This window comes from Salmo trutta, chromosome 26 (genome assembly GCF_901001165.1).
Source record: "Salmo trutta chromosome 26, fSalTru1.1, whole genome shotgun sequence".
Lineage (NCBI taxonomy): Eukaryota > Metazoa > Chordata > Actinopteri > Salmoniformes > Salmonidae > Salmo > Salmo trutta.
In genome coordinates, this window is record NC_042982.1 from 42,099,725 (window position 1) to 42,117,924 (window position 18,200).

Below are 18,200 nucleotides of genomic sequence, written 5' to 3' on the forward strand. Positions count from 1 at the left end.
GTCAGGGGTCTCTGTGAAGGAGAGGTCAGGGGTCTCTGTGATGGAGAGGTCAGGGGGTCTCTGTGAAGAAGAGGTCAGGGGTCTCTGGTCTCTGTGATGGAGAGGTCAGGGGTCTCTGTGAAGGAGAGGTCAGGGGTCTCTGGTCTCTGTGATGGAGAGGTCAGGGGTCTCTGGTCTCTGTGATGGAGAGGTCAGGGGGTCTCTGGTCTCTGTGATGGACCTAGACCAGAAACTAGACTAGGACCAGACCCAGACCAGGAACTAGACTAGGACCAGACCCAGACCAGGAACTAGACTAGGAACAGACCCAGACCAGGAAGTAGACTAGGACCAGACCTAGACCAGGAACCAGGACCCAGATCTAAACCTGGGCCCAGCCAACATCCCTCTCCTTTCCACTGTTCTCTCCTGCATCCAGACCAGGATGGTCACCTGGAGCCTTCACCCTCCACCGGTCTGGCTGGCGGGCTAAAGGCTGGAGGGATTGAGGGTTAGAGGCCTGGAGGGAGAGACGGCTGGAGGGCCCATGTCTTTGTCTCTTCCCCTGGTTTTGGAGGGGTAAGAGAGGGAGGAAGCTGTGCTAGGTGCGGAGGACAGAAGGGTGGATCGAAGGGTGATGGCATCTGGCTCCTCTCTTCCTCCTCTCTTCGTCCTCCTCCTCATCACTTGTTCTCGATGAGAGACTGGACCTTGTGCACCAGCTCTCTAGCGATCTGAAGGATGTGCTGCACGTCATGACGTTCTGCCATTTCTGTCACACACACACACACACACACACACACACACACACACACACACACACACACACACACACACACACACACACACACACACACACACACACACACACACACACACACACACACACACACACACACACACACACACACACACACACACACACACACACACACACACACACACACACACACACACGAAGTCAGGAAGGCTGTTTTATACACACACACAGGAAGTCAAGGAGACTGGTTTATACACACACAACACAGGAAGTCAGGGAGACTGTTTTATACACACACACACACACACACACACACAGGAAGTCAGGGAAACTGTTTTATACACACACAACACAGGAAGTCAGGGAAACTGTTTTATACACACACACAGGAAGTCAGGGAGACTGTTTTATACACACACAGGAAGTCAGGGAGACTGTTTTAGACATACACAACACAGGAAGTCAGGGAGACTGTTTTATACACACACACACACAGGAAGTCAGGGAGACTGTTTTATACACACACACACACACACACACAGGAAGTCAGGGAAACTGTTTTATACATACACACAGGAAGTCAGGGAGACTGTTTTATACACACACAGGAAGTCAGGGAGACTGTTTTAGACATACACAACACAGGAAGTCAGGGAGACTGTTTTATATACACACAATCTGTAATGAGCACAATCCGCCTACACTTTTCTGCTCCATCCCAACAAATACCACGTCCTTATTGGGGTCCAACATGGTGCCCTATACCATACATAGTGCACTACTCTAGGGGCCTGATCAAAAGTGGTGCACTATAAAGGGAATAGGCTGAGCCTATGTCTGTCACCGTTGAAGAACTTGATGATGTCAGTGAAGTCCATGGTATTATCTCTGATGATCTCTCTGTAGACCTCTACCAGAGCCAGGGCCAGGAACAGGACGAAGTGCTGAGAGGAGATATGAGGGGCCGCCCAGATCACCTCCCACACTGAGAACACATCCTGGTACAGCAGCTCTGGAGGGGAGAGAGAGAGAGACACACACACACACACACACACACACACACACACACACACACACACACACACACACACACACACACACACACACACACACACACACACACACACACACACACACACACACACACACACACACACACACACACACACACACCTACACACACACACACACACACACACACCACACCGTTTTACTTTTCTGTTATTTCTCTATTTTCTTTCTCTGCATTGTGGGAAAGGACACGTAAAGTAGCATTTCACTGTCTACACCTGCTGTTGACGAAGCATGTGACAAATACAATTTCATTTTAGTTTAGTTGAGGTGTATTGCACCTTTAATCTTTAATATCATACAGAAATCCAGTGTACTATGGCCCCACTTCTAGGTGCCACACACAACAACAACAACAACAACAACCACAACAACAACAACAACAAAAAGAGTTACTGTGCAGAGTCCCGGTTGGTAACACTCCTGACCACATCACATAAAGCTCCTTACTGAAGACAGAGTCCCGGTTGGTAACACTCCTGACCACATCACATAAAGCTCCTTACTGAAGACAGAGTCCCGGTTGGTAACACTCCTGGTACATCACATAAAGCTCCTTACTGAAGACAGAGTCCCGGTTGGTAACACTCCTGGTACATCACATAAAGCTCCTTACTGAAGACAGAGTCCCGGTTGGTAACACTCCTGACCACATCACATAAAGCTCCTTACTGAAGACCAGAGTTCAATCGCAGCATCACACCCTTCCCACTGTTTCTCTCACCTGCCTGTATCCCCTCTCGTTTCATAACTGTCTTAGTAAATTTCAACATTATTATTATTATTATAATTACGAGAAGTATAAAAAACAAACGGTGTGATTTGAGCATCGTATCGTACCTCTTTTAAAGTCCAGCAGGAACCAGCGATAGCAGAAATAGAAGTGGGTGTAGTCGCCATTCTGATGCATCAGCTCAAACAGCTCAGAGTCCAGGATCTGATGACGTCATCAAACAGAGACCAAACCAGAGGTCAGGGGTCATGTTAAGATCATTTCAACACACACACACACACACACACACACACACACACACACACACACACACACACACACACACACACACCACACACACACACACACACACACACAACACACACACACACACACACACACACACACACAACACACACACACACACACACACACACTGTATGAGGGACCTCATGTTGGTGAAGTGTGTGTCCATGGCTCCACCGTTGGGGAAGTTCTGGCTCATCCTCTTCATCAGCTGGGTGAAACAGCTGTACGCCAGACACTCTGATGGAGGGAGGGAAGCAGGGGGGAGAGAGAGATAGAGAGAGTGCGAGAGAGAGAGAGCGAGAGAAAGAGAGAAAGAGAGAGAAAGCGATAGAGAGAGAGGAGAGAGAGGGAGATAGAGAGAGAGAAAGAAAGAACAAGAGAGAGCGAAAAAAAGAAAGAGAGAGAGAGAGAAAGAGAGAGAGGGAAACATCAACAAGTGCTCTTGGGGCGGCTGCTCTTCTGTCCCTCTATGGGGATAGGGTCCCATAGGGCCCTGGTGAAAAGAAGCTCACTACATAGGGGATAGGGTCCCATAGGGCCCTGGTGAAAAGAAGCTCACTACATAGGGGATAGGGTCCCATAGGGCCCTGGTGAAAAGAAGCTCACTACATAGGGGATAGGGTCCCATAGGGCCCTGGTGAAACAAAGTGCACTACATAGGGGATAGGGTCCCATAGGGCCCTGGTGAAAAGAAGCTCACTACATAGGGGATAGGGTCCCATAGGGCCCTGGTGAAACAAAGTGCACTACATAGGGGATAGGGTCCCATAGGGCCCTGGTGAAAAGAAGCTCACTACATAGGGGATAGGGTCCCATAGGGCCCTGGTGAAAAGAAGTGCACTACATAGGGGATAGGGTCCCATAGGGCCCTGGTGAAAAGAAGTGCACTACATAGGGGATATGATGCCATTTAGGAGGTAGCCATGGTGTCTGAGGTTCCTACCATCGTCCAGGATGACCATGAGAGGGGCCAGCAGGTCACACATCCCCTGGACATAACCCATCTCCAGGTGATCCCACACATAGCTGGGACAGGAGGACGAAGAGGGGGGAGGAAGAGGGGGGAAAGAGGGGGAGGAAGAGGGGGGAGGCAGAGGGGGGAGGAAGAAGAGAAACATGAAAAAAAGAGTGAAATAATGAGTGAATGAGAAAATAAAAGTGTGTGTGTGTGTGTGTGTGTGTGTGTGTGTGTGTGTGTGTGTGTGTGTGTGTGTGTGTGTGTTTACCTGCACATGATGTTGCGTAGTTTCTCCAGGTTAGCGGGTGTAAAGTAGTAGTAGTTACGGTCACAGCGCTGGACATCCTTATCTATCCTGTGGAGGTTCAGAGCCACTGTGTCCAACAGCTCAATCTGCACACACACACACACACACACACACACACACACACACACACACACACACACACACACACACACACACACACACACACACTTTTATCACCAATTAATTTTATCAGCTTTAATTCACTTGAAGTGAACATTTAAATGTAGTAAAGTCGCCTTTATAGAACAGTATTCAGGACAGTATTAAAATGTGATTTGTTTTATTTGTTTTATTTAACCTTTATTTAACCAGGGAGGGCTCATTGAAATTTGAAATCTATTTTTTCAAGAGCGTCCTGGCCAACATTGCCAGCACCAAGTAATTACATAATTACAGACAGACAACATGAAAAACTACAGATAATCTAGTAAAAAAAACTAAATTTTAAATAGGCACGTCAGTTAAGAACAAATTCTTATTTACAATGACGGCCTACACCGGCCAAACCCGGACGACGCTGGGCCAACTGTGCGCCTCCCTATGGGACTCCCAATCACGGCCGGATGTGATACAGCCTGGATTTGAACCAGGTAATATAGTAACTTGCACTTAGATGCAGTGCCTTAGACCGCTGTGCCACTCTGGAGGCCCTAAAACAGCAAACAGATCTGTGTTTGGATATGCAATTCATTGACGCTCCCTGGGACAGTAGGGAGCATTCTTTTTAAATATCTGTGTGTGTGTGTGTGTGTGTGTGTGTGTGTGTATGCACTATTGTGTGTGTGTGTGTGTGTGTGTGTGCGCTATTGTGTGTGTGTATGCGCTATTGTGTGTGTGTGTGTGTGTGTGTGTGTGTGTGTGTGTGTGTGTGTGTGTGTGTGTGTGTGTGTCCGATCCTTACCGTATAGGAGGACAGTGAAGGCATCCCCTCCGCTCCTCCATTCCCATTGGTCATCAACTTATCCAGCTGACTGCACAGCCTCTCCTCACTTAACGAATCCTGTCGCTCCTTCTCCTCCGTCACACCGTGTGTTTGTGTCCGGGCCTCCTCCCCTGCTCCTCCGTCCTCCTCCGTGCTCTGTCCGTCGTCGATAGAGGAGAGAATCTGAGAGTGTCCCGAAGTGACAGAATAGTTCCTGGAGGATGGGAGGCCGGAGTCAGGGGAGTCAAACTCCACCAGGGGGCGCTCATCAGGAACTTGTGCCCCTCCGGCTGCGGGGGGAACCACTGTAGAGTGGCCGGGGGTGTCTCCTTCGCCCCCCCCTGGGGTGTCCTGTCCCCCCACCTCAGGCTCATCGACTGACATGAACACCTGGGGGGAGGGGGGAGGAGTAGGGAGGGGGTGAAGAGGAGGGGGGAGGAGTAGGGAGGGGGGAAGAGGAGGGGGGAGGAGTAGGTAGGGGTGAAGAGGAGGGGGGGAGGAGTAGGGAGGGGGTGAAGAGGAGGGGGGAAGAGTAGGGAGGGGGTGAAGAGGAGGGGGGAAGAGTAGGGAGGGGGTGAAGAGGAAGGGGGGAGGAGTAGGGAGGGGGTGAAGAGGAGGGGGGAGGAGTAGGGAGGGGGTGAAGAGGAGGGGGGAAGAGTAGGGAGGGGGTGAAGAGGAAGGGGGAGGAGTAGGGAGGGGGTGAAGAGGAGGGGGGAAGAGTAGGGAGGGGGTGAAGAGGAGGGGGGAGGAGTAGGGAGAGGGAGAGGGTGAAGAGGAGGGGGGAGGAGTAGGGAGGGGGGAGGAGTAGGGAGGGGGTGAAGAGGAGGGGGGAGGAGTAGGGAGAGGGTGAAGAGGAGGGGGGGAGGAGTAGGGAGAGGGAGAGGGTGAAGAGGAGGGGGGAGGAGTAGGGAGGGGGGAGGAGTAGGGAGGGGGGAGGAGCAGGGAGGGGGTGAAGAGGAGGGGAAGAGGAGGGGGGAGGAGTAGGGAGGGGGGAGAGGAGGGGGGAGGAGTAGGGAGGGGGGAGGAGTAGGGAGGGGGGAGGAGGAGGGGGGAGGAGTAGGGAGGGGGTGAAGAGGAGGGGGGAGGAGTAGGGAGGGGGGGAGAGGAGGGGGGAGGAGTAGGGAGGGGGTGAAGAGAAGGGGGGAAGAGGGGCGGGGGGGGTAGAGACAAGAGAGAGGTGGTAGTAGAGATGGGTTACCAACCAATTGATCAACCAAATCAACGCGCCAACCAACCAATCAATCTGTGTCCCCCACCTCGTTGCTGAGAGTGGAGTCTCTGTGTATGAGACGGAGGACGTGGCTGTCTATGCTGCTTCCTGAAGACAGCTTAGCAAAGATGGCCGACTGCATCTCCTTCTCTCTCTGCTTGACTATCACCTCGCAGGACTTCCACTCCTTCATCACCTGCTGGTACCGGGCACTGATCTTCTCATCCATCTACAGACCAACATGGTATGACAAGATGTTTTAAAATCTATTTTTACATGTTACATTTTATTCAGACAGTTGGTAACAGACGGGGAGACAGTAGGACAGAGGGGACAGAGGGGGAGACAGTAGGACAGAGGGGGAGACAGTAGGACAGAGGGGACAGAGAGGGAGACAGTAGGACAGAGGGGGAGACAGTAGGCCAGAGGGGACAGAGGGGGAGACAGTAGGACAGAGGGGGAGACAGTAGGACAGAGGGGACAGAGAGGGAGACAGTAGGACAGAGGGGACAGAGGGGGAGACAGTAGGACAGAGGGGACAGAGGGGGAGACAGTAGGACAGAGGGGACAGAGGGGGAGACAGTAGGACAGAGGGGACAGAGAGGGAGACAGTAGGACAGAGGGTGAGACAGTAGGACAGAGGGGACAGAGGGGGAGACAGTAGGACAGAGGGGACAGAGGGGGAGACAGTAGGACAGAGGGGGAGACAGTAGGACAGGATGGACACAAGTCTCCAGTGGGGCGTGCTAGATGTTATAACACAGACAGAAACAAATATACGGACAGATCTCTGCACACAGAGACAGACAGACAGATCTCTGCACACAGAGACAGACAGACAGATCTCTGCACACAGAGACAGACAGACAGATCTCGGCACACAGAGACAGACAGATCTCGGCACACAGACACAGACAGACAGATCTCTGCACACAGAGACAAACAGACAGATCTCTGCACACAGAGACAAACAGACAGATCTCTGCACACAGAGACAGACAGATCTCTGCACACAGAGACAGACAGACAGATCTCTGCACACAGAGACAGACAGACAGATCTCGGCACACAGAGACAGACAGACAGATCTCGGCACACAGCACACAGACACAGACAGACAGATCTCGGCACACAGAGACAGACAGACAGATCTCTGCACACAGACACAGACAGACAGATCTCTGCACACAGACACAGACAGACAGATCTCGGCACACAGAGACAGACAGACAGATCTCTGCACACAGACACAGACAGACAGTAAAACATATCTCTGCACACAGACACAGACAGACAGAAAAACATATCTCTGCACACAGAGACAGATAGACATATCTCTGCACACACAGACAGACAGACAGACAGACAGACAGACAGACAGACAGACAGACAGACAGACAGACGACTAGACAGACACAGACAGAAACCCCTCACTCAAGCACACTCAGACAGACAGACAGACAGACAGACAGACAGACAGACAGACAGACAGACAGACAGACAGACAGAGAGAAAGACAGACGACTAGACAGACACAGAATGATAAAAACCCTCACTCAAGCACACTCAGACAGAGCCTCCAGTTGACGTGTATATGATGTATTGTGTTAGCTACCTGGCTCATGTCCTTCTTGCCCATGCCAAACTTGTAGTGACCCAGCAGGAAGGGCCAGACTTCCTTCCTGATGTCATGCTGTACACCTCCGTAATACACCAGCCGCAACAACTCCAACTCCTTATAGTTCTAGAGAGAGGAGAGAGGGAGGAGAGAGAGGAGGGAGAGCGGAGGGAGAGGGAGGAGAGAGAGAGAGGAAAGAAAGGGAGGAGAGAGAGGAGGGAGAGAGAGGAGGGAGAGAGAGGAGGGAGAGAGAGGAGGGAGAGAGAGGAGGGAGAGAGGAGGGAGGAGAGAGAGAGGAGGGAGAGGGAGGAGGGAGAGGGAGGGATAGAGAGGAGGGAGAGGGAGGGAGGGAGAGAGAGGGAGGAGAGAGAGGAGAGAGGAAGGAGAGAGAGGGAGGGAGAGCGGAGGGAGAGCGGAGGGAGAGGGAGGAGAGAGGAGAGAGAGGAGGGAGAGAGAGGAGGGAGAGGGAGGAGAGAGAGAGGGAGGAGAGAGAGGAGGGAGAGAGAGGAGGGAGAGGAGGAGGGAGAGGAGGGAGAGAGGAGGGAGAGGGAGGAGGAGAGGGAGGAGAGGGAGGGAGGAGAGAGCGGGAGGAGAGAGCGGGAGGAGAGAGAGGGAAGAGAGAGAGGGAAGAGAGAGGAGGGAGAGAGAGGGAGGAGAGAGAGGAGGGAGAGGGGAGGAGAGAGAGGAGAGTGAGAGAGAGGGAGGGGAGAGAGGAGAGTGAGAGAGAGGGAGAGGGAGGAGAGAGAGCTAGGAGAGAGAGGAGAGTGAGAGAGAGGGTGGAGAGAGAGAGGGAGGAGAGAGAGAGGGAGGAGAGAGAGGAGGGAGAGAGAGGAGAGAGAGGAGAGCGAGAGAGATGAGAGAGGGAGGAGAGAGAGAGGGAGGAGAGAGAGAGGAGGAGAGAGAGGAGAGTGAGAGAGAGGGTGGAGAGAGAGAGGGAGGAGAGAGAGGGAGGAGAGAGAGGGAGGAGAGAGAGGGGAGTGAGAGAGAGGGTGGAGAGAGAGAGGGAGGAGAGAGAGAGGAGGGAGAGAGAGGAGAGAGAGGAGAGCGAGAGAGATGAGAGAGGGAGGAGAGAGAGAGGAGGGAGAGGAGAGAGGGAGGAGAGAGAGGAGGGAGAGGGAGATCATCAATTATATTTGGATAAATGTAGATCAACTTGGATTTTTTTTGCAAGGATTTAGAAAGGATACTACCCTCTACATCAAAACCTTCAAACTTAATCAAAATTCCATAACTAAAACCTTGACTTTGGACAAAATTACCTGAATGGATTCTTACTACCAAAGACTATCGAGAAAAAAAACTTCTAACAAACTAAAACCTGCAGAAGAAACACAGAGGAACCTGGAAATACCATCCAACACAAAACTGAGTGAGTAGTGTTCAGTCTGAACCTACTTCTGAAGCCAACAAGTAAAAAACAACAATCTAGGTTATTTTGTTATATTAAGCTTAATAAATAAAATACCCAAGCTGCTAGGACAGAACAAACCTGGCTGCAACTTGAATTAGCACTGAAGTGTGAAGTGACGGGTGTGAAAACTGTTGAGCCTAATAATGGCAGCAGAGTTTTACAGCCTCCCCCATCCCAATGCAGATGTCATCACAGTACAGTACCACTTGGATATTAAAAATAACACTGCACGGAATAAGTACAACAAGAAACTGTTCAAGGACAATCCAGAGACACTATTTGCTGACTGCTACAAAGAGGGGAACGTAAGCGACTTCATTTTCCACACAGACCATCCCCTGGTACAGTGCTATATTAACCAGACCATCCCCTGGTACAGTGCTATATTAACCAGACCATCCCCTGGTACAGTGCTATATTAACCAGACCATCCCCTGGTACAGTGCTATATTAACCAGACCATCCCCTGGTACAGTGCTATATTAACACAGACCATCCCCTGGTACAGTGCTATATTAACCAGACCATCCCCTGGCATGGCACATCGCTATGAGAGTACATGTAACAGTGTAGGTTCCGTCCCTCTCTTCGTCCCAACCCGGGCTCAAACCAGGGACCCTTGCACACATCAACAACTGACACCCCACGAAGCATCGTTACCCATCGCGCCACAAAAGCCGCTGCCCTTGCAACGCAAGGGGAACAACCACTTCAGGTCTCAGAGCGAGTGACGTCTCTGATTGAAACGCTATTAGCGCGCACCACCGCTAACTAACTAGCCATTTCACATCGGTTACACACACTACCCCTATGTCAAGAGAGACGGTATTGGCCCAGGGTGGAAACTCAGAATACTAGACATTGAGGAAATTGAAACAACCTCTGTCAACATGTACAAGTCTGGAACAGTAATGGTGCAGGGCCTCCTCAGTCTGGGACAGTAATGGTGCCGGGCATCCTCAGTCTGGGACAGTAATGGTGCAGGGCATCCTCAGTCTGGGACAGTAATGGTGCCGGGCATCCTCAGTCTGGGACGGTACTGGTGCAGGGCATCCTCAGTCTGGGACGGTAATGGTGCAGGGCATCCTCAGTCTGGGACAGTAATGGTGCAGGGCGTCCTCAGTCTGGGACAGTAATGGCGCATGGCATCCTCAGTCTGGGACAGTAATGGTGCAGGGCATCCTCAGTCTGGGACAGTAATGGCGCAGGGCATCCTCATTCTGGGACAGTAATGGCGCAGGGCATCCTCAGTCTGGGACAGTAATGGTGCAGGGCACCCTCAGTCTGGGACAGTAATGGTGCAGGGCATCCTGATGCAGTTTCAGCAGAACTTTTACAGGATCAAAGATAGAGAGAACAGCAGGAAAAGCTCAATTTCTGTGACGACTCCCCCATCCTGAGTGAGTCTGATCACACCTCATTAAAATGTCCTGCAGACGAGAATAGTCACCCCCCCAGCACTGAACACACCCAGGTCCCACAACTGCACTGCTCCTCCATCATTGAGAATGATGAATTCACAGAGCTGGAGAGAGACATGGTGGAGCTCAGAGAGCTAGTCCACATAATCCAGACAGAACAGACCCACAAAACAGACCAGCACAACAACATCCCCCCAACAAGACCCGGAGGGCAGGAAGTGGAGACGGACGGCTGTCTGAGAGAGCTGGCCGCTCTACGAACTGAGGTGAGAGAACTTAAAGAGGCACACATGGCTACAACATGGCATGATTTTCTATGGGATTAAGGTCTGGAGACTGGCTAGGCCACTCCAGGACCTTAATTTGCTTCTTCTTGAGCCACTCCTTTGTTGCCTTGGCCGTGTGTTTTGGGTCATTGTCATGCTGGAATACCCATCCACAACCCATTTTCAATGCCCTGGCTGAGGGAAGGAGGTTCTTACCCAAGATGGTGATGGTGTTCTTGCGGTCATAGGCAGCATTCCTCCTCCTCCAAACACGGCGAGTTGAGTTGATGCCAAAGAGCTCCCTTTTGGTCTCATCTGACCACAACACTTTCACCAGTTGTCCTCTGAATCATTCAGATGTTCATTGGCAAACTTCAGACGGGCATGTATATGTGCTTTCTTGAGCAGGGCGACCTTGCGGGCGCTGCAGGATTTCAGTCCTTCACGGCGTAGTATGTTACCAATTGTTTTCTTGGTGACTATGGTCCTAGCTGCCTTGAGATCATTGACAAGATCCTCCCGTGTAGTCCTGGGCTGATTCGTCACCGTTCTCATGATCATTGCAACTCCATGAGGTGAGATCTTGCATGGAGCCCCAGGCCGAGGGAGATTGACAGTTCTTTTGTGTTTCTTCCAGTTGCGAATAATCGCACCAACTGTTGTCACCTTCTCACCAAGCTGCTTGGCGATGGTCTTGTAGCCCATTCCAGCCTTGTGTAGGTCTACAATCTTGTCCCTGACATCCTTGAAGAGCTCTTTGGTCTTGGCCATGGTGGAGAGTTTGGAATCTGATTGATTGATTGCTTCTGTGGACAGGTGTCTTTTATACAGGTAATAAACTGAGATTAGGAGCACTCCCTTTAAGAGTGTGCTCCTAATCTCAGCTCGTTACCTGTATAAAAGACACCTGGGAGCCAGAAATCTTTCTGATTGAGAGGGGGTCAAATACTTATTTCCCTCATTAAAATGCAAATCAATTTATACAATTTTTGACATGCGTTTTTCTGAATTTTTGTTGTTGTTATTCTGTCTCTTACTGTTCAAATAAACCTACCATTAAAATTATAGACTGATCATTTCTTTGTCAGTGGGCAAACGTACAAAATCAGCAGGGCATCAAATACTTTTTTCCCTCACTGTATATCCCCCCCACTAGAATCCCCATACTTTAACGATGACAGCTTCTCCATCCTAGAGGGGGAGATCAACCATTTCCAGGCTCAGGGACATGTACAAGTCTGTGGCGACCTAAATGCCAGAACTGGACAAGAACCTGACACCCTCAGCACACAGGGCGACAAACACCTGCCTGGAGGTGACAGCATTCCCTCCCCCCATATGCCCCCCGAGACACAACTATGACAAAACAACCAACAAAAATGGGTCACAACTCCTGCAGCTCTGTCGGACGCTGGGTATGTACATAGTCAATGGTAGGCTTCAAGGGGACTCCTATGGTAGGTACACCTATAGCTCATCTCTTGGCTGTAGTACTGTAGGCTACTTTATCACTGACCTCAACCCAGAGTCTCTCAGAGTGTTCACAGTCAGTCCACTGACACCCTTATCAGACCACAGCAAAATCAGTCTACTTGAACAGAGCAATACTCAGTCATGAGGCATCAAAGCCAAAGGAACTGAATAATATTAAGAAATGCTATAGATGGAAGGACTGTAGTGCAGAAACCAAAAAACAATTAGGCAACAACAAATTCAATCCCTTTTAGACAACTTCCTGGACAAAACGTTCCACTGTAATAGTGAAGGTGTGAACTTGGCAGTAGAAAATCTTAACAGTATATTTGACCTTTCAGCTTCCGTATCAAATCAAAAAATTCAAGCAGACAACCTAATAAAGTTAACAACAATGACAAATGGTTTGATGAAGAATGCAAAATCCTAAGAAAGAAATTGAGAAACCTATTCAACTAAAACACAGAGACCCAGAAAACCTGAATCTACGACTTCACTATGGTGAATCACTAAAACAATACAGGAATAACCTACAGAAAAAGAAGGAACAGCACATCAGAAATTAGCTCAATATAATTAAAGAATCCATAGACTCTAACCACTTCTGGGAAAATTAGAAAACACTAAACATACAACAACATGAAGAATTATCTATCCAAAATGTAGATGTATGGGTAAACCACTTCTCCAATTTTTTGGCCCTATAACAAAGAACAAACAGAAAAAACATACATGATCAAATACAAATCTTAGAATCAACTATTAAAGACTACCAGAACCCACTGGATTCTCCAATTACATTGAATGAACTACAGGACAAAATACAAACCCTCCAACCCAAAAGGCCTGTGGTGTTGATGGTATCCTCAATGAAATGATAAAATATACAGACCACAAATTCCAATTGGCTATACTAAAACTCTTTAACATCATCCTCAGCTCTGGCATATTCCCCAATATTTGGAACCAAGGACTGGTCACCCCAATCCACAAAAGTGGAGACAAATTTGACCCCAATAACTACAGTGGGATATGTGTCAACAGCAACCTTGGGAAAATACTCTGCATTATCATCAACAGCAGACTTGTACATTTCTTCAGTGAAAACAATGTACTGAGCAAATGTCAAATCGGCGTTTTACCAAATTACCGTACAACAGACCACGTATTCACCATGCACACCCTAATTGACAAACAAACAAACCAAAACAAAGGCAAAGTCTTCTCACACTTTGTGGACTTCAATAAAGCTTTCGACTCAATTTGGCATGAGGGTTTGCTATACAAATTGATGGAAAGTGGTGTTGGGGGAAAAACATACGACATTATAAAATCCATGTACATAAACAAAAAGTGTGCGTTTAAAACTGGCAAAAGACACACAAATTCATTTCCAAAGGGCCGGGGGGTGAGACAGGGATGCAGCTTAAGCCCCAGCCTCTTCAACATATATATCAATGAATTGGCGAGGGCACTAGAACAGTCTGCAGCACCCAGCCTCACCCTACTAGAATCTGAAGTCAAATGTCTCCTGTTTGCTGATGATCTGGTGGTTCTGTCACCAACCAAGGAGGGCCTACAGCAGCACCTAGATCTGTCCCCAACCAAGGAGGGCCTACAGCAGCACCTAGATCTGTCCCCAACCAAGGAGGGCCTACAGCAGCACCTAGATCTGTCACCAACCAAGGAGGGCCTACAGCAACACCTAGATCTTTTGCACAGATTCTGTCATACCTGGGCCCTGACAGTAACTCTCAGTGTTCCAAAAAAGGTCCAGTTGCCAGGACCACAAATACAAATTCCATCTAGACACCGTTACCCTAGAGCACACAAAAAACTATACATACCTCGGCCTAAACATCAACACCACAGGTAACTTCCACAAAGCTGTGAACAATCTGAGAGACAAGGCAAGAAGGGCCTTCTATGCCATCAAAAGAAACATAAAATGTGACATACCAATTAGGATCTGGCTAAAAATACTTGCATCGGTTATAGCCATTGCCCTATATGGTTGTGAGGTCTGGGGTCCGCTCACCAACCAAGAATTCACAAAACGGGACAAACACCAAATTGAGTGTCTGCTTGCAAAATTCTGCAAAAAATATCCTGAGGGTCAACGTAAAACACCACATAATGACAGGCTATGTGCACACTGCCCACAAAATGAGGTGGAAACTGAGCTGCACTTCCTAACCTCCTGCCAAATGTATGACCATATTAGAGACACATACTTCCCTCAGATTACACAGATCCACAAAGAATTCGAAAACAAATCCAATTTTAATAAACTCCCATATCTACTGGGTGAAATATCACAGTGTTCCATCACAGCAGCAAGATTTGTGACCTGTTGCCACAAGAAAAGTACAACCAGTGAAGAACAAACACCATTGTAAATACAAACTATATTTATGTTTATTTATTTTCCCTTTTATACTTTAACTATTTGCACATCGCTACAACACTGTGGATAGCCATAATATGACATTTGAAATGTCTTCATTCTTTTGGAACTTGTGTGAGTGTAATATTTACTGTTCACTTTTTACTGTTTATTTCACTTTAGTTTATCTATTTCACTTGATTTGGCAATGTAAACATGTGTTTCCCATGCCAATAATGCCCCTTGAATTTAATTCAGAGAGGGAGAGAAAGAGAGAGAGAGAGAGAGGAAATAGAGGAGAGACAGAGAGAGAGGGGAAATAGAGGAGAAACAGAGAGAGAGAGAGAGAGAGAGAGAGAAAGAGAAAGAGAGAGATAGAGGAGAGAGAGAGAGGAAATAGAGGGAGAGAGAGAGAGAGAGAGAGAGAGAGAGAGAGAGAGGAAATAGAGGAGAGAGAGAGAGAGAGAGAGAGAGAGAGAGAGAGAGAGAGAGAGAGAGAGAGAGCACCTAAATATAAACACTACTGGCACCCAAATCAGTACCGGAACCTATTTCAGTCCAAGTCAAGCACTGATTACATGCTCTTTCATGCCAGTTAATTTTACTGAGACCCATTGGAATTAGATGAGACTAGGATGGAGGAAGAGAGATGAGAGATATGACAGGGGTAGCCATTCTAGAGCTGGCAGCAACACAAGAGAACAGTCTCTGATCAAAACATACTTCTTTCAAGTCACTTTACTTCTCTAACCAACAACACAATGTGGACATGAATTTCTTCTTGAATTGAATGTGATTACTAAGTAGTCTGATGTCTACGTTGCATTGTTATGTTGTTATGTTGAATGTGATTACTGGGCGGCAGGTAGCCTAGTGGTTAGAGCATTGGGCCAGTAACCGAAAGGTTGCAAGATCAAATCCCTGAGCTGACAAGGTAAAAATCAGTCGTTCTGCCCCTGAACAAGGCCGTCATTATAAATAAGAATTTGTTCTTAACGGACTTGCCTAGTAAAATACAATTATAATAAATGTCTATGTTGCATTGACCCCTTCTAGAGGACAAGCTGTAACATTAAACTCACCTAGTCAGCATCTAGCCAATCAGCACCTAGCCAGCCAGTCACCCGCCAGCCAGCTACCAATCCACCCAGGCAGCCAGTCAACTACCCACCCAGGCAGCCAGTCAACTACCCACCCAGGCAGCCAGTCAACTACCCACCCAGGCAGCCAGTCAACTACCCACCCAGGCAGCCAGTCAACTACCCACCCAGGCAGCCAGTCAACTACCCACCCAGGCAGCCAGTCAACTACCCACCCAGGCAGCCAGTCAACTACCCACCCAGGCAGCCATCCACTAACCCACCTTGCAGTCTTTCTGGTACTTGCTCCACAAGTCTTTACTCAGGCCCCCCGACGCCTCACAAGGTTTGTCAGGAGGGACAATGTTGTGGTTGACCAGTGCTGACAAGTGGGTACGGACCGTGGACAGGTGTCGACAGTAGGCCAGCCCTGCAGGGAGGGAGGGAGGGAGGGAGGGAGGGAGGTGGGGAGGGAGGGAGGAGGGGGGGGAGGGAGAGAGGTGGGGGAGGGGAGGGAGGGAGGGAGGGAGGGAGAGAGAGAGAGAGGGGGAAGGAAGGGAGGGAGGGAGGGAGAAGAGGGAGGGAGGGAGGGAGGGAGAAGAGACAGGTGTGGAGAGAAAGAAGAAGGGAATGACAAGGGAAGAAAAGGGAAGGAAGGAGTGGAGAGAAAGAAAGACATGAAAGAAGACTGGTCTCTTCCTTTACACCATAGGAACTGGTCTCTTCCTTTACGCCGTAGGAACTGGTCTCTTCCTAGGAACTGGTCTCTTCCTTTACGCCATAGGAACTGGTCTCTTCCTTTACGCCGTAGGAACAGGTCTCTTCCTTTACGCCATAGGAACTGGTATCTTCCTTTACGCCATAGGAACTGGTCTCTTCCTTTACGCCGTAGGAATAGGTCTCTTCCTTTACGCCGTAGGAACTGGTCTCTTCCTTTACGCCATAGGAACTGGTCTCTTCCTTTACGCCGTAGGAACTGGTCTCTTCCTTTACGCCATAGGAACTGGTATCTTCCTTACGCCATAGGAACTGGTCTCTTCCTTTACGCCGTAGGAACTGGTCTCTTCCTTACGCCATAGGAACTGGCTCTTCTTCCTAGAACTGGTCTCTTCCTTTACGCCCATAGGAAACTGGTCTCTTCCTAGAACTGGTCTCTTCCTTTACGCCATAGGAACTGTCTCTTCCTTTACGCGTAGGAACTGGTCTCTTCCTTTACGCCGTAGGAACTGGTCTCTTCCTAGGAACTGGCTCCTCTTGGGGTTGTTCTTCCTTTACGCCATAGGAAACTGGTCTCTTCCTTTACGCCGTAGAACGGTCTCTTCCTTTACGCCATAGGAAACTGGTATCTTCCTTTACGCCATAGGAACTGGTTCTCCTACTTTACGTCCGTAGGAATAGGTCTCTTCCTTTACGCCGTAGGAACTGGTCTCTTCCTTTACGCCATAGGAACTGGTCTCTTCCTTTACGCCGTAGGAACTGGTCTCTTCCTTTACGCCATAGGAACTGGTATCTTCCTTTACGCCATAGGAACTGGTCTCTTCCTTTACGCCGTAGGAACTGGTCTCTTCCTTTACGCCATAGGAACTGGTCTCTTCCTAGGAACTGGTCTCTTCCTTTACGCCATAGGAACTGGTCTTTCCTAGGAATGGTCTCTTCCTTTACGCCATAGGAACTGGTCTCTCCTTTACGCCGTAGGAACTGGTCTCTTCCTTTACGCCGTAGGAACTGGTCTCTTTACGCCGTAGGAACTGGTCTCTTCCTTTACGCCATAGGAACTGGTCTCTTCCTTTACGCCGTAGGAACTGGTCTCTTCCTTTACGCCGTAGGAACTGGTCTTCCTTTACACCATAGGAACTGGTCTTTCCTTTACGCCATAGGAAATGGTCTCTTCCTTTACGCGTAGGAACTGGCTCTCCTTTACGCCATAGGAACTGGTCTCTTCTTACGCCGTAGGAACTGGTCTCTTCCTTTACGCCATAGGAACTGGTCTCTTCCTTTACGCCATAGGAACTGGTCTCTTCCTTTACGCCATAGGAACTGGTCTCTTCCTAGGAACTGGTCTCTTCCTAGGAACTGGTCTCTTCTTTACGCCATAGGAACTGGTCTCTTCCTAGGAACTGGTCTCTTCCTAGGAACTGGTCTCTTCCTTTACGCCATAGGAACTGGTCTCTTCCTTTACGCCATAGGAACTGGTCTCTTCCTTTACGCCATAGGAACTGGTCTCTTCCTTTACACCATAGGAACTGGTCTCTTCCTTTACGCCATAGGAACTGGTCTCTTCCTTTACGCCATAGGAACTGGTCTCTTCCTTTACGCCA

The 18,200-nt window shown here is 49.1% G+C and overlaps 1 protein-coding gene across 1 annotated transcript in view; it reads right to left on the reverse strand.

Annotated features, from left to right (window-relative positions):
• Nucleotides 1-18,200, reverse strand: part of sgsm2 (small G protein signaling modulator 2) — a 107,722-nt gene continuing 89,522 nt past the window's right edge. Inside the window, exons 7-16 of the mRNA XM_029716122.1 lie at nucleotides 16,167-16,312; nucleotides 7,844-7,972; nucleotides 6,275-6,457; nucleotides 4,998-5,408; nucleotides 4,058-4,182; nucleotides 3,775-3,857; nucleotides 2,962-3,068; nucleotides 2,651-2,750; nucleotides 1,584-1,751; nucleotides 1-751 (exon numbers count right to left, since the gene is read on the reverse strand). Of these exons, the coding sequence (XP_029571982.1) occupies nucleotides 663-751; nucleotides 1,584-1,751; nucleotides 2,651-2,750; nucleotides 2,962-3,068; nucleotides 3,775-3,857; nucleotides 4,058-4,182; nucleotides 4,998-5,408; nucleotides 6,275-6,457; nucleotides 7,844-7,972; nucleotides 16,167-16,312 (1,541 nt within the window). The 3' untranslated portion in view covers nucleotides 1-662. The remainder of the gene's footprint in view (nucleotides 752-1,583; nucleotides 1,752-2,650; nucleotides 2,751-2,961; nucleotides 3,069-3,774; nucleotides 3,858-4,057; nucleotides 4,183-4,997; nucleotides 5,409-6,274; nucleotides 6,458-7,843; nucleotides 7,973-16,166; nucleotides 16,313-18,200) is intronic.